Genomic DNA, 17,673 nt, shown 5'->3' with positions numbered 1-17,673 from the left:
ACTCAGAGCATTCTCTATGCCTACAACAGTCTTTTCTATATTATCACTCTACCCAGTTAACACTACTCAAGATATTTAGGCCCCTGTCTAAATATTTCTTCCTATAATTTTCATTATATCAATGTCAAGAGCTTTATCTATTGATTACACCACATAAAGATGAAGAAATTAGCAACATTATCTAACAAACCTCACACATTCCATAACCCATGGCTTTATTTCTCTGGATATATTCTTGCATTTTTGAGTCAGTTTATTGTACCACTTTAATTATGACATATTCTCATCAAGAATTATCACAATTACATTTTTAATTTTAACTGTCATTTAAACATAAATCCATGTCTAAATGAACTTAGACCCTCGTCCAGTTCTCTCACGTTATATTTATCCTTTCAAGGTGACTTATTTTAGCAAGCATAATGTCTTTCAGGCTTATCCATGTTGTAGGGTGTGCCAGAATTTCTCTATTTTAAGGTTGAGTTCTATTGTATAGCTATACCACATTTTACTTTTTATCTATCCATTCATTGATCAACACTGGGTTGCTTTAATTTTTTTAGCTGTTGTCAATAGTGCTGCTCTGAACATGGATGTGCAGATATCTGTTTGAGTTCCTATTTTCAATTATTTTTATTCTCTGAACCAGCCTGGGAATCAAGCCTTTAATATATGGGCCTTTCAAGATCACACACCCAAAGTACAGCAGGTATGTTCCCAGAAGAGGGATCCATGAATTATGTAGCAATTATGTGTCAACTTTTTGAGGAACTGATGCCTCATAGTTTTAGTTATAAATTACTAGACCTTTTAAAAAAACTAAGTAAAAATTAATATTTTTAATATCTTGGCATTTTTCACCAAGACAGAAAAATGGAAACCCATGACAAGAAAGAGCTATGAATTAGATTACATAAAAAACTGAAAATTTTCACATAGGCACACATATATACATACACCAAGCTAAAGCTATTTGTCATGTGTAGTAGGTGAAGAAATAATTTCTTAATATAGCAAGAGCCCATGCAAGAACGTGTGAAAAACAACAACCATGCAAATTTAATGTGTGACAAATTGTCCAACCTCTCATTAATTGAATAAATATATGAAACAAGATCATAGTATTTCTTACCTAAATATGAAATACCAATATAGATGGGTATCTATCATCATAGAAAACATTTTATTGGTTTGCAGTTAGGCAATATCTACCAGGATCGCTTGCCACAGTAATTTTAGTCCTAGACATTATTTTACACTATTATGTTTTTTCCTTTCCTGAAACCACAAATTTCACATTTTCTTAGTGATATCTCCAGATTCAGATGGATTTAGTGCTTATTAGCAATATTTTTGTTAACCACAGCTGCTTTCTTCTGAGTTCTTTGTTTTGGTTCTATCTTAAATAGCTACCATTTGATGTCATGTAGGGCTAAAATTTTTTATTGTGCATATTTAAGGTATTTTAACATGATGTTTAACATGATGTCTAATATGCTTATCTTGATACACACTTGCATAGTAAGTGAAGCAAATTTCCATACCATCATTGCTAGTGGTGTTAAGAACACAACTGCTTTTCATGTGCTGATATTTTACTTGTAGTTTTACTAAATTCTTTTGTTAAATCTAGTTGGGGTTTTTTTGGTGGATTTTGGGGGGATTTCCTCTATATGGAATCATATATTCTACAAATAGAGACAATTTAACTTCTTCCTTTCAAACATATATGTCTTTTAAGGTCTTTATCTTGCCTATGTGGTTTGGCTGGGACTTCTAGTAAAATGTTGAGTGGCAGTGGTAGAAATAAGCATCCTAGCCTGGTTCTTTCACTATTTTTTTTATGACACTAGCTGTGAGTTTTTCATGTATGACCCTTATGTTTATGTGTGAATTCTATCCCTAGTTAGTTAAGTAAAGATTTTATGATGAAAATGTGTCAAGAGCTTTTTCTGCACCAATAGAAATCATCATATGATTTTTGTCCTTTCATTCTATGAATGTGGTGTGTTACACTGATTGTTTTTTGTAGGTTGAATCATTCTTGTGTTCCAGGAATAAACCCCACTTGGTCATTAGGGATAGTGATTTGTAGTGTTCTTTGCATATATTATCTGTCTTTAGTATAAGAGTAAGTTGACCTCATAGAATGAATGTTAGACAATATTTTTTCATTGACAGGGGTCCAACCCAGGGTCTGCACATGCAGTCAAGTGCCTTACCACTGAGCTATATCTGCAGCTAAAATGAGTTTTAAAGCATTGCCTTATCTTCATTTTGGGAGGATGAATTTGCAGACATTGGCTTTAATTCTTTAAATGTTTGTTAGAATTCTCCTGTGTAAGTTATCTGGTTCTAGGCTGATCTTTGTCAGGAAGTTCTTGATGCCAATTAAATTTCCTTTGCAGTTGTCGGTCTGTTCACATTTTGTATTTCTTTATGATTCAGTCTTAGCAGGTCTATTGATTTTAGGAATCTATCCACTTCTTCTAGGTCATCTAATTGGTTGGCATACAGTTGTTCAGTATTTTCTTACAGGTCCAACTGGTCTATAATGTTGTTCAGATCTTCTGTTTCCTTATTGATCTTCTGTCTTGTTCATCTGTTATTCAAGGGGAGATACAGAAATAACTTTCATGATTGTTGCTGTTTTTCCTTTCAGATCTGTCAATGTTTGCTTCAGATATTTCCTTTTAATTTTTGTGGTATAGGTTACAATATACTCCTTTTAATTTCTGATTTAAGGTAGCCAATTCCTTTAGGTATTTGTAAATTTTGGTGTTACTTTAAAAAATTTAACTCTTATTTCTGCTGAACTTTTTCTCTTCATATTTTTTAAAAATATTTATTTTTCAGTTCTCGGCGGACACAACATCTTGTTTGTATGTAGTGCTGAGGATCGAACCCGGGCCGCACTCATGCCAGGAGAGCGCGCTACCACTTGAGCCACATCCCCAGCCCCTCTTCATATTTTATTTATCTTTAATCATTAGCATTTTCTTCTTTCTGCTAATCCTGAGCATAGTTCTTCTTTTCCTAATTTCCTGAAGTACAAACTTAGATTTTTATATGAGACCTTTTTCTTTTTAAATATATATACTATAGCTACAAACTTCCCTCTTAGCACTGTTTTTGTGCATCTTGTGCTTTGGGGTATGTTGCATTTTCATTTTCATTCACCTCAAGATAGTTTCTATTTTCCATGTCATTTACTTTTTTACTTCATTGGTTGTTTGTGGTGTGTGTGTGTGTGTTTCTGCTGCTGTTAGTGCCTAGTTCTATGTCATTGCAATCACAAAAGATACTTTTGGATGATTTCAAACTTTTGAAATTTTTTAAGACTTGTTCTTTGACCTTACATGTGATATGTTCTCGAGAATGTTCCACGTATACTTAAGAAGAATGCATATTCTAATCTGATTGTGTTGAGTGGAATGTCTTGTCTCCTAGGTCCAACTGGTCTATAATGTTGTTCACATCTTCTGTTTCCTTATTGATCTTCTGTCTTGATCATCTGTTATTCAAGGGGAGATACAGAAGTCACTATCATGATTCTCCTTTTCAGATCTGTCAATATTTGTTTCAGATACTGAAGTTCTCTAATATTGGCTGCATACATATTTATAATTTTCTACTTTTCTGTTGAACTGACATTTTTATACATGATATCCTTGTCTCTTGTGACTGAAAAGTTTATTTGGGGCTCACAGTTTCACAGTTTGTCTGATGTTAGTATAGCCACCACAGCTCTCTTGTCTTTTCTATTTGCATAAGATATATTTTTCTATTCTTCCTTCTTCAGCCTAGCTGGTGTAAACTGAATCTATTTCCAATTGTCTTTTACCACCACATCTAGTATTCCTGGTAGTGTTTGAAGCCTTAAATTTGATCACATGATGCATAACAATATTTCAGTTAGTGACAGTGACCACGACAGTCATCCTATAAGACTTTACAGCCTAGTGACGTGGTAGATATCTTAATTTCAGTATGTTATAATGTTAACACAACAAGAAAATCAGCTAATGATATATTTCTCAGGCATATCCCTAATATTGAATAATCATGTTCAAAATGATCATACTCAAATACACCATCTTGTTATTTGCATTCTCTTTGTCTCATCTATTCTTTATTATTTTTATTTTCTGCTTTCTTTTCCACTACCAGTGTATTTTTGTGATTTTATTTTGTTTCAGTCAGCTTTGTTGTTGCTGTAACCAAAACACCTGACAAAAACAACTTAAAGGAGTAAAATTTTATCTGGGGCTGATGGTTTCATAGGTCTTAGTCCATGTATGGCAGACTCCATTCCCCTGGACTGAAGGTGAAGCAGCATAACATGGGAGAAGGGCCCAGTGTAGTAAAGATGCTCAGCACATGGTGGGGTCAGGAAACGGGGGGAGGGGTCTAGAGGGAAGCTAATCCCCTTCTAGGGCACAACCCCCAGTGACCCACATCCTCCAGCCATTCCCCTCTGCTTAGCACAAGGTCCATTCAAACTAGGATAGACTGAGTAGGTTACAGGTCTCACAATCCAATCATTTTACTTCTGATATTTCTGCATTAACAAGGATCTTTGCTGGGGTCTTTTGGACCTTATATACAAACCATACACATATGATTTCCAATTTGGGCTTCTTAATTATAACTGTACGTTTAAGGTATCTCAGTGATTACTTTAGGGTTTATAGTATTCATCTTTAATTTGTCATTGATTAACTCAGGTGGTACCCTAACATTTAATATATAGAATAAGAACATTACAACAGTATAATTTCACTTCTTCAGAGGTCATTATCATTCATTTTACTTTTTCATATGGTATTAAACCCTACCATACTTTGTTAATATTTTTCTTTTTTTTTTTAGTTTTATTGATTTTAGTTTCTTAAATACATGACAGCAGAATGCATTACAATTCTTATTACACATATACAGCCCAATTTTTCATATCTTTGTATATAGAATATGTTCTCGCCAATTCATGCCTTTATACATGTACTTTTTTTTGCATTACAAATCTTATTACAATATATATATCACAATTTTTCATATCTCTATTTATATTTAAAGTATGTTGACACCCAATTCGAGCCTTCATACATGTACTTTGGATAATGTGTCCATCACATTCCATTGCCCTTGCTAATCCCCTGCCCCCTTCATCTATTCCTCCCATGCTCCCCCTCCCTACCACACTATGAGTCAGCCTCCTTATATGGGAGGAAACATTCGGCATTTGTTTTTTGGGGATTGACTAACTTCACATAGCATTATCTTCTCCAAAGCCATCCATTTACCTCCAAATGCCATGATTTTATTCTCTTTTGAGCCACTGGGATTACAGGTGTGTGCCGCCATGCCTGGCTAAGATTATTTTTTTTAAAGACAGCTTCAGTCCTGCCTTCATTATGTTGTTCCATTCCATGTTGAGATGTCATAGGTATTGCCACCTTTTGTGTTTTAAAGCATATAAGGGTCTGCTGTCAATCAACATCACAGAATTCCTACAATCCAGATATTCACCAGAAGTTGTTTTTTAATTAATTGGCTGATGACAAACCCTTGCCCAAATTCTGATTGATATGATGGTTCAAAGGAATGTGCTAACCATTCTTTCCTCTAGATTTTACAAGCTCTCTTCCTAAATCAAAATAGATTATCTGTGGGGGTGGGGATATAGCTTGTTACTATTTTTCTATAAGTAGTTGGAATTTTTTCAGGATATTTAAATAATAAAAAATAAAGCAATACATTTAACTCCTGTTATAGTTTAGATATGAGGCATCCCCGAAAAGCTCATGTATGAAATAATGTAAGAAAGTCTGGAGGTAAAATCATTGGGTTATTAGAGCCTTAACTTAATCAGTGAATTAATCCCCAGTCAGGAATTAACTATCAGGTGGTAATTGTAGGCAGTTAGGGTGTGGCTGGAGGAGGTGGGTCATTGGGGGTGTGTTTGGGGGTGTAGATGTCCCTGGAGAGTGCAGCACCTGCCCCCCCCCCATTTGTTCTCACCCTGATTTCTGTTGCCATGTCCCCAGCTTCTTTCTTCTGCCACATACTTCCACCATGATGTTCTGTCTCCCCTTAGGCCCTGGGGAATGGAGTCAGACCGCTATGAACTGAGACCTCTGAAACTCTGAGTCCCAAAATAAACTTTTTCTTTTTAACATTGTTCTTGCCAGGTCTCTTGGTCAAAACAGCAAAAAAAAAAAAAAAAAAAAAAAACCTGACTAAAATGGGCCCAGAGTTACAAGTTTTTATCCATTTTTTTTCAATTCTTTTAGAAAATCCAGATTTCCATGATACAACTTTCCTTCTTGCTAAAGGGTAATATTTCTTGTTTTGTATGTATTCTGGTGATGGATTTCTTTAGTTTATGTTTCCAAAATATTTTTATCTTTATTTTTGATAACTACTTTTACTGGGTATAAAATTTTACATTGACGTTTTTCTTTCAGTTCTTTAAGGATGTTTTCCCACTGTTCTTGTCTGCATTGATTTTATAGAATTCTGTAAGGCCTTTCTTGGTCTCTGTGTTTTTAGTGTTTTCTTTTTCATTTTATTTCCAAGAGTTTTTTTTATTGATGATTTTAAAGGATGTGTCTTAGTCTTATTTCTTTATGCTTATAGTGTTCAGTGTTCGAAGAACTTATTAAGCTTATAGATATATATTTTTCTTTTAATGAAAAGTGTTAGCTATTATTCACTCAAATATTGTTTTTATTTTTTACTCTGAGTAAAGTCTAATTACATATAAATCAGGCTATTTGAAGGTGCCTTACAGCTCATTAATGCACTGTTCTTGTGTTTTTGTCTTCCAATCTGTGTTTTGTTTGGGCAGACTTGTTGTTTTTAAATTCAAATTTACTTATCTTTTTTCTGCAATATCTAATATGTTATTAGTCTCATCCAGCGTATTATTAATTTCATACTTTGTAGATCACATCTTGAGAGATTCAATATCTTTTTTTAAAATTTCTTTTTAGTTGTAGGTGAACACAATATCTTCATTTTATTTATTTATTTCTTTTATGTGGTGCTGGGATCGAACCCAGTGCCTCACCCATGTGAGTCAAGGGCTCAACCACTAAGTTACAACACCAGCCCTGAGATTCAATATCTTTTTGTATCTTCTTTGCCTCTCTTTAATGTGATCAATCTAACATATGGAATATAGTTATAACTATTTCAATATCCTTGTCCACTCATCTCATTATTTTTGTCATTCTCGGTTGATTTTGATTCATTTTTCTTACTTTGGGCAAATTAAGCCAGGGTTGGGAATGATGATAAGATTCTGAGGTGACATGGAAATGTAAAGAAAGTAACAATGCTCACCACTTTTGTTTTGGGGGAAAAATGAGTCTCTCCTAGATCTCCTGATGATTTCTCAGAGAATCTGCTTAGAGGATAGGGTTTCACAAAATCATAGAAAAAAGATGTATGAAGACTGAGGTGGGAACAAGCAAGTTGAGAATCTGATAGGATGGTATTTCTCTTCCCCAGAAAGTAGGAGGCAAAGCCAATAGTTATGTGGGTGTGGGGGGAGAAAAGGGAGACTTGAAGAATTTGAAAGGTACTCAGGGCTATGGCTGGGTAATGAGAAATCAGCTTAAAAGTTTTGAAGGCCATGTTTAAGAGCTGGCCTCCATGAGGCCTAGGAAAAGTGGGCATTGAAACTGTCTAATCAGGATTTCTTATCATCATTCTCTATATTCCTATTTCCCCAAGTTTCCAATCATGTCTTTGGCCAGAAGTCTCCCTGTCAGCTGAGTCTGGCAGCTCAGATCCTCCTCTCTTGTTCTGTCAAGCCACACTTTTGCTTAGCAGTCTTCATTGGATGGCACCAATTGAGGTTCTATGTAACTTCTCAGAGTCCTTTTGCTTTGGGACTCTGTCTGAAGATTGCTTAAGGAGATTAGAACTCTTACATTCATTTCCTTGATTTTCATTCTTAACTTGAGGTGTTGATCATTTATCAACTTTCTACTTCTTTTACTTTTTCTTCATTTTCCCCTTCCTTATATTATAATAATTCCTCTTTTTTTTCTCTTTTGAAGTTCAATTCTTAAGAACAACTTTTAAAGTTCACTTTTACACCCATGCTTTTTTTTCCTAATCCAATATCTGTAATTTCCTCTTCCATGTTTGTAGCAATTATTAATTTTTTCCAAAAATTAATTTCCCCTTTTTTCTGTATATGTATCTTCCCAGATTGGCTACATCTACCAGCCTCCCAGTTATGTTGCTAAGTAAGAAGGCAACATAACTACATTTTTGCCAATCAAATGTAAACAGAGTTCTGTGTGTAATATCCGTCTCACTTGCATAAAATAAATTGCTTTTCTTGAGCTTTCTGTGTCTTCACTTCTTTTACAAGCTGAAATGTACAGCTTGTGGCAACTTTATTATGACAAACAGAACAACAACCTAGGAGATCAAGAATCATCATCTTGGAAGGAACCCAGGACCCTTAATAACTTAAAGGATTAAGGCTACTCCATGGGTCTGGAAATATTCCCTTCATTCATGAGCACTTTAGATTGCTGGGTGAGAGAAAAAAAGTAAGAAACTATATATCTGGGTCTCTTTTTAATAACAGTTTGGCGTTTAACCTAATCTTTTTATTTTATTTTTATGTGGTGCTGAGGATTGAACCCAGCGCCTCGTGCATGCCAGGTGAGCGCGCTACTGCTTGAGCCACTTCTCCAGCCCCACATTTATTCTTGAATGGCAACATATTGTCAACATTTCAGGAAGGAAATTCCTTGTTTACATATATTTTATTTTGTTGAAAAAAGAGGTATTTTGTTTGGGTTTCACAACTACAAGTAGAATTTTTCTGTGTAATTCTTTCTTCTAATGACCTGCCTACAATGACAACTAGCACAGTTTCTAAAATGGATTCATATACATTATCCTACTCAAAATAAAAATCATAAAGATAGGTATTATTATTCTAATTCTACCAAGTGAAAACAACAATTGATATATAAAGATATTATGAGACTTGTACAAATTTATACAGTTATTACATAACAAGAGTCAAAGCTCTTAGAGAAGTATTTAGTTTAACTCTTGTTCTGAGGATATCATCTCAGTAAAATTAAACTGCTCGAAATGCCTATTAATATCAAATCCACTTAACTCTCCAGCCAAACAAATCAGCCAGTGAATCCACAATTATGTGTTAAACTATGTGTTAAGTACTAGTTATGTTTAGCCTCTTTCCTAGGATGATAGGTAATAGATATTTAGCCTTTTCTCTGCTTGCTAATATATATATATATATATATATATATATATATATATATATATATTCACTCACATATATATTACATATGTGTGTATGTTTTATGCACACGCCTGTGTGTGTTAGAACATTGACCAGCTCTTTTCATGCATTAGACATTGTGATATTACTATTATTATTATTATTATTATTATAGTTGGAATGTTTACATTGAAGGCAAAGTTGTTCTGATCTTAAAAAGCAGTTTTACTTTGAGTCTCAGAAAAAAAGGGAAAGCAGAAACAAAAGTTCATGTTACAATCAGAAACTAATAATTCTTACTATTTAGTTCTGTAGAGGTGGAGAGACTCATCCAAAATCACACAACCATTAGCTTTAAAGCTGAGATTTGACCCTGGGTCTGTAAAGACTCTGAAGCTCATGTGGCCTCCAAAGCTTGGTGGGGACTCCTCAATGTGACAGAGGCTCAGCAGGCAGAGTACTCACTTTCCTCAGAGAATCAGGGGTGATGTGGCTGAGGAGATGGTGTTAGGTCTGGGTGGAATTCGTACAGGAGGAGAAGATACTGAGATGGGGAAAAGAAGAAGTCAGGAGGTAAGGAAGCCAAGGTGTAAGTGAGGTCCAGCGAGAGGGCAGCTCTGTGATCAGGGGTGGGTTTTGCTGAGGAGCTCAGGGTTGTTTGCACCTTGCCTCTCATCTTCCATGGATGACAGCCAGGAATCCTAGTTTCTGGTCCACCACTCTCTCCCCAGGCCCTTGGTGTGAATACATTCCTCTGAGCACCAGATCCCTGCTCTGGTTACACTGAGTTGGGACAAGTGTGTGTCCTGTGTCTCCCCATTGCAGCTTATAGCCTTTTCCCCCACATTGGATCAAAGTTTGAACTGGCCTTTGGGTGAACATCAACGACAGCCAACTCCCCAGGAAAAAGGGACTAATTTTAATTACCCCTTCAGGGTCCACTTAGAGTAATAGCTGTGAATACCTCTCCCGAGTGTCTCCCGCAGACAGGGAAAGATGTTGCTAAAGATAAGTCAAAATTTCATGGCAAGATCAGCTTAAATATGAGAAGGAAAGCTATATCTGTCTAGACTGTGTCCCAGATCATACATACTGAAAACCCCATTGTGGATGACAGAGAGGAAAGCCATATACAAAATCTTATTTAGCTCCACAAAGGTAAAATAATTTTTTCAAGATAGTTATGAATGTTCTGAAGATGGCTCATTTTATTTGGTGTTTCAAAAAATAGAAAAAGTTCTACTTGTAACTGTGTCTGCTTAGTATAGGCTCTTAACTGTATAAAAGAACTGCTGGTTTTATTTTGCTAATCTAGAGCCAGGAATATTTGAATACTTTTCTATGGCTATCATTACTGTTTGATTAAGGAAATAACAAGAGCCAATGAGATGCTAAAACTGGCTGAGAATTTAGGGTTTTCAATCCATATAAGAATAATCCACTATAATAATAATAATCATATTTTGTTTGCTATTTCTTTTTCTTAGCTTTTTAAATTATTATTATTTATTTTGATAGAGTTGGTTTTAAAGGGGCAATGGAAAAATTATACAAAAAATAATTTTTGGCCTGGAATCCCAAAGGCTTGGGATTAGATACTAGCTTCATTACAAATACTCCGTGTGACCAGGGTTAAGTCACTTTGATTTGCTTTGACTTTCTAGTAAATAGGTTATATAAGTTCAACTTCAAAATATCTTTTAGATCTAAAGATGCACATTTGAAATTTTGGCATATTCTGAATTTCAATTTTCTGCTTCTGGAATATGTTTACAATGGAAATATCTATCTTCATTATATAATAAAAAGGCACTGGATTTTGCATGGTGTTTGTGGAAATCTTTGAATCCTTTTAGAGATAAAAATAATGAAGTAATCAATTTTTTCTTCATTAATTAAGTACATTGAAACAGTAATAATTCTCTAGTTGTGGAACCATGGAAAATAAATTGGAACTAAGATAAAATTCCATGAAAATAAATTTTATTCCATGTAAAATTCAATCTATTTTTAGGAAAAACTCAATTAAATAAACATTTTAAATTCAGGGATTTTGAGGGCACCTGTTGTTTTTCTAAAGTGATAGAAAATCATCTATGATATATTTTTATTTTCTAGGAAGCTCGACCACCAAATGTTTGATAAGTATAGAAAATAACCAGTGTTTAAATATTCTGTTGCCTTGACTCTGGGGAGTCATTGTGTTTTTTTTTTTTTTTTTATTTGAACATATACTTGTCGATTGTTTTCTAAATTATTTTTCTTTCCCTTCAGATCCTTGGTAATAACTTAGTGATGCTTGATGAGAATTAAAGCCAATGCGATAGGAACCTCAAGGGAGAAGGAATGACTTCCTGAGGTCAGCAGAGACTTCTTGGTCATTCTCATGGAAGGAGTCTCCGTGTCCTGATTCTTTGACCTCCCTATGGACCAACTGGAGGAGGAGACCATCTACCTATCCTAGAAATCACAGTGAGTGGGTAATTATCTGAGGGCTAGTTTGATTTCTGAATGTGAATGGGTTTTTGAAATTTCCTTGTGCCCAGCACCTGTTAAAATCCTTCATTTATGTAGCAGATTCATTTAGTTTTTTTTTTCCTAAGCTCATTCTAGAACTGAATTAAAAGAAAACACTTGGTTTAAAGTTTTGTGTATATAATAGGTCTTCTGTGCCCAGTGATGGCATGTGGCAGACCTGGCCCATGAATGCTCTTTAGGTTTAGGTTGGAGGCATTTGTCTTCTACAGGAACAACTTTGGTTTGTCTGTGATATGTGTTGTGGGAGTGCACCATGGTAACTAGGGGAGTCAGATGCTTAACATCCTACAGAGGATGTTAGTGGGAAGTGGAGAAACATCAATGGAGTCAAGCCAAGTCTTCCTTTCTAGCTGAACTCAGCTGTTCGGCCTCACGGTGGTCCCTGGTGATAAATAGGAATCACGCCCTGGGTCTTTGGTAAAGAGCAAAAAAAAGTTATTTTTCTAGATCCAAAACTCAAACTGAGCAAAAATAATTATTCAGGTTTTTTTTTTTTTTGTGTGTGTGTGTGTGTGTGTGTGTGTGTTTTGCCAAACAAAAATGAAATCAGCTTAAGCATTTTGTGTTTATTTTTATTCAACAAAATTTTTGAGTGTCCTGACACCTGGCTCCTGGGAAGACACACAGATGGAACCCTGGTGTTTCCAACAGTTGTTCTAGGTCATAATAATTCTATGCTTTTCTATTGAAAGAACAATTTATATCTTATAAAAAGTGATGTGACCCAAATTGTAGGTGATGTTTCTATAAGCCTCTTAATGTTTTTGCAGTAAAAGCATTTTTTGAAGTTTGACCAAAATTGGAATTCTGAATTTAAAATGAAAATGTTCTTGACTCTTCATGAGTAGAGTTGAAAAGGGGAAAGCAGATGTGGTACCATGCTGATTTTATCTTAACACAAAGTGTGCACTGTCTTGAGAATAGAACTCATAGAATAGAAATGCACTGTTCTTTAGCATTATTTCAGCAAACATATTTGAATGCCAGGCCCAGTTTTGGGGTCTATGAAGAGTGCTAAGAGACAGATGGACACACCCAACAACCTGAGAGAAAGAGCTGGGTAAATTGACCAAGCAGTGCAGTTTATTTTTATTTTTTTCAAATTAAATCAAGATTGTATTGTGTACACAAAAGCTGGCCAGGACTGTCTTTTACAAGATTCCATGCTAGAGATCATCCCCCTGATCTTCAGGAAAAAGTTCTTATAGCACAAAAAGTTACAAAGGAGGTGGGTATCTAAGGTACTTACAGCTAACAAAATTTTGACAATCATAATACAAAAGCAAATAGCAGGTTAAGGATCTACATAGCTAACAGTTTAATGCATCCTAGGAGACAAGTCAGTCTAGAATTCTGAGAGGACACAAAGGAGGGAAAAGTCCTTTCTCCCCAGGAAGGAATGCTTTTAAAGGAAGGGACCTATGATCCACCTGGTTAATGAGAAGGAGGACATTTCTGATTAAGAGACTACAAGAACAGATCCAAGAAAGCCTACTGTGGCTAAGTGCTGTCAGCTGTGGTTTTGCAGGGTTAAAGACGGGTGGGAAGAGAGGCTGAGAGGGAGGTATCTCCAAAAGGACCTGATGGGAGCATTTACTCTGTCAGCACTGAGGAGTCTCAGAAGAATTGTGAAGGCTTAAATGATACACCTGATTTTTAGAACGGTCATTAATTGAAAAATAAGAAAACAAATCGACAAAAGCAAGGAAGGTCAATCATAGTCCATTCCTATGAATCAAGTTCTGGTCTATCACTCACTTGATTTGTGTGTGTGTGTGTGTGTGTGTGTGTGTGTTGTGTGTAATCATTTTAATAATATTCATGCAAAAAAGTTATATATGATATATATTTTACATATATATTATTCTTAAACTCCAAATGCAATCCCATTGTGCAAATTTTTTCACTGTTTTTAAAAGTATCAGTAAAACACTTCTTAAGTGCCATTTTATAACTGCAGAGCATTATATTGTATCAATATATCATAGTAAACTTGCCTTTAAGAGTATAGATTGCTTTCAAATTTTCAATCATAAGCAGTGCTGCTCTCACAGCTTGAAGGTGTTTTAAATTATTTCCCTAGGATAAATTTTCAGAGAGAAAAATTTTGATTCAAATGGAACTTGTATTTTTGTATGTTACTAATGAAATACAGTCTTTTTTATTTTGAATTGTGTCATTGGAATTATTTCTTTATTTCCTCATTTTTATTGGTGCATTATAGTCGTACATATTCATGGGATTTGTTGACACACATTCATACATGCACACAATATAACAATATAATTTGGCCAATATCACTCCCAAGCATTTCCTCCTTCTCTCCCCGCCTCCCACCCCTTGATCCCTTTCCTCTACTGATCTCCCTTTGATTTTTAGGAGATCTACCCCCACTGTTGTTTTCTTTTTGCTCTCTAGCTTCTGCCATATGATAGAAAACATACAGCCCTTAACCTTCTGAGTTTATTTCACTTAACATGATGGTTTCTAGTTCCATCCATTTTCTTGCAAATGCTATGATTTCATTTTAAAGGCCTTTGTCTTGCACCCTTACATGCTAGTCAGTGTCTTCCTTTTCTAACTTTGTGAATTCATAGATGATAAGAGTTGGATCATGGCTTTAATATGCATTTCTTTCAGGTAGAATGATGCTTTATGAGTAAACTTCATTAAGATCTCTCGCATCTCTCTGTCTTTCTCTAGTCCTCAAATAACATGAAACTGTGGATGAAGATTCTCCTAATAGTCCCAGAAAACCCTCTCAACCCAGGGACCATGAGCAACAAGACAATGGTAACAGAGTTTATCCTGCAGGGCTTTTCGGAGCACCCACAATACCACGTACTCTTATTCAGTTGTTTCCTCTCCCTCTACTCAGTGGCCCTCACAGGGAATGTCCTCATCATCTTGGCCATCACCTTCAACCCTGGGCTCCACACCCCCATGTACTTTTTCCTGTTCAACTTGGCTACTATGGACATTATCTGTACCTCCTCCATCATGCCCAAGGCACTGAAGGGTCTGGTGTCAGAGAAGAACTTGATATCCTTTGGAGGCTGCATGGCACAGCTTTATTTCCTCACATGGTCTGCATCCTCAGAGCTGCTGCTGCTCACAGTCATGGCCTATGACCGGTACGCAGCCATCTGCCACCCATTGCATTACAGCACCATGATGAGCAAGGCATTCTGCAGCATGCTGGCCGCTGGAGTGTGGTTGCTCTGTGCCTTCAACACTGCCATCCACACGGGGCTGATGATGCGTTTGAGTTTCTGTGGCCCTAACATCATTACCCATTTCTTCTGTGAGGTTCCTCCACTGCTGCTTCTCTCCTGCAGCTCCACCTATGCGAACAGTGTCATGATTGTCCTGGCTGATGCCTTTTATGGCATATTAAACTTCCTGATGACCATTGTGTCATATGGGTTCATCATTTCTAGCATCCTGAAGATGAGGACTTCAGAAGGGAAGCAGAAAGCCTTCTCCACCTGTTCATCCCACCTCATTGTGGTGTGCATGTACTACACTGCTGTCTTTTATGCCTACATAAGCCCTGTCTCCAGCTACAGTGCAGAGAAAAGCAAGGTGGCTGGGGTGCTATACACCATGTTGAGTCCTACCCTCAACCCCCTCATCTATACTTTGAGAAACAAGGAGGTCAAAGCAGCTCTTGCGAAGTTCTTCCCCTTCTTCAGATGTTAATTTGTGTTTTCAGAAGTTCTTTTTCATGGAGGCTATATTTAGTGAGAATTGACCTTCCTGTGGCGGGAGGGGCGGGGGGGGGGGGTCCGATGAGCAAGTTTCTGGACTGAAGGTAGGTAAGCCTGCCTCTTTCACCCCTGCAGAATGTCTGCATAGATGGGCTCAGAATTCTTTGTCCCTAGATTGGCTGATGGAAGACTGGCTAGGTTTGTGCCCCCAAATTTGTGAGACATGGGGTCTCATGGTCTGACTCCAAGGTGCAGAGAAACAAATCTTCCTGGGAAAGGAAAAACGCTCCTAGTGTTTTAAGCTTATAGAGTACGAAAATCTTCTTTTTTTCTTTTCTTTCAAATGTACTGTGTTCAAAGTGTAAATTCTGAAATCACACCTAGAATTTAGGTGTATGTGCCTAAGCAGAGTTAGGCAGGAAATAAAAAGTCCACAGACTGTCAGACTGAAGAATTGCTTTAGAGTGACCACTAATCTCTAAGAAAACTTCTATTATCTTACACCAACTGCTTCCTTTGGAGACCCTTCAACTTAAAAAAAAAAAGAATTAGTTTCTTACTGTAACATGAACTTTTGTTTCTGTTTTCTCTTTTTTTCTCACTGAGACTCAAGGTAAAACTGATTTGTAAGATCAGAACTTTGCCTTCAATGTAAAAATTCCAATTTTAATAACTGATGTGTGGTTTATAGAACTGGAAAATTGCCCAAGATTTCTCACCCCTTGACTTTGTTCTCCGACCTTGAGGATCTGACCTACTTTATTGGCCTTGAGCATAGACAGCGGATATGATTCAGCTGTAATAGGAACATTGTAAGAAGGCACTGTTTTCCTCAAATCGTTTCTCAATAAAACTGAGTGGACAAATTCTCTATGCTCTGTGCTATTAAAAAAAAAAACTTTCCTAAAAAATCTATCCTTTTTATTATGATGATAGAAGCAAGATGTGAATGTTAAGCTAGATCTCTGGGATTGAACAAAAACATACTGTTGGCTGTTTTAGGTCGAAGCTGAGAGAAAAGTTACTTATTTTTGATTTGGAAAGGATAAGTTGTCTTTGATCCTTCAACCAGTATTCTCATTTTATTAGAAGCATATTGATAGGGGGCATGAAATTCAAGAATTTAATGAACTGTGACTGATAAATAGTTCATCCTACCTCATTGTGGGATTTCCCCAATTGCATGATGGAGCCCTCAGTTGTCTTAAAGAATTTCCAATTACCATAGCTTTGAAAAATATCAGCAAGGATTCAATTACTAATATATCACTAATAGATTTTCAACATGCCACAAGGAATATTTGTTGTTTTATTCCTCTAAGTTTCTTACAATTTTTATGGTTTCTACATTGAACTATTGATTTTAAGAAATACTTGGATAAGTACTGAGAGTTTAAGAGAGACAAATAAAAATATGACAAAACAGAAACATGAGATTTGATCTATATTCTTAGAAAGCGGTTTGCTCAGTTAAACAGATACCAGCACCCACATTATCAAGTGTACAAAGAAAACACAGAGAGAGTACTGCATTTCAGTCATGGAGCAATGGTGCTCTAGATGAGTGTGGAAAGAGTCCTGATCTGGAAGGAGGAAGATCTGTGTTGGAGTCCAGACTCAGCCCTTTTGAGCCCTAGTTTCCTTGTAAGTTTGATGACAAAAACCAACCAATGCTGCCCGAAGAAAAAGATTCAAAGTATTATTAAGACATTACTGTTGGTGAATGATCACTGCAGGTGGGAGTGGCTAAGGAAGCCTCAGTGTCACAAGCTCTGTGCCCTGCTGACTTGGAGTGTCTGCAGTGGCTGGCTGGGAAGGGTAAGAGAGGAAAGTATGTAGGACCTTACAGATAGGGAACGTTGACAGCTGTAGACTTGGCTCTCAAAAAATGATCCATTGGCGAGAAGCAATTGGGATGGGTAAAGGAGAAATCATTCCAGTAACTGCAAAAAGTAGATCTTACGTATCTTAGGAATCGTTGGGCTGATGAATGACACCATCTCTACTCAGAGTCCAAATGGGGATGTTCCCCTGCAGAGATGGATTGTCAACCTTTCATCCTGAGTGCCCTACTGGTTCCCTAAAGTCCACCTTCTTTCAGGCCCAACACTTTTTTTCTCACTTCTCCAAATAGGTTCATTT

The 17,673-nt window shown here is 36.3% G+C and overlaps 1 protein-coding gene across 1 annotated transcript; it reads left to right on the top strand.

Annotated features, from left to right (window-relative positions):
- Window positions 1-14,536: 14,536 nt before the first annotated feature.
- OR13A1 (olfactory receptor family 13 subfamily A member 1) lies at window positions 14,537-15,523 on the top strand (the record flags this gene model as incomplete). The annotated part of the gene is made up of 1 exon (XM_081267626.1): window positions 14,537-15,523. One exon carries the CDS (start codon window positions 14,537-14,539, stop codon window positions 15,521-15,523), a length of 987 nt encoding a protein of 328 aa, XP_081123752.1.
- Between the last annotated feature and the right edge of the window lie 2,150 nt (window positions 15,524-17,673).

The sequence above is a fragment of the Spermophilus citellus genome (assembly GCF_964194105.1).
Source record: "Spermophilus citellus genome assembly, chromosome: 15".
Taxonomy (NCBI): domain Eukaryota; kingdom Metazoa; phylum Chordata; class Mammalia; order Rodentia; family Sciuridae; genus Spermophilus; species Spermophilus citellus.
The sequence above is the reverse complement of the archived record's forward strand: the minus strand, read 5'-3'. Positions and strand labels throughout refer to the sequence as shown.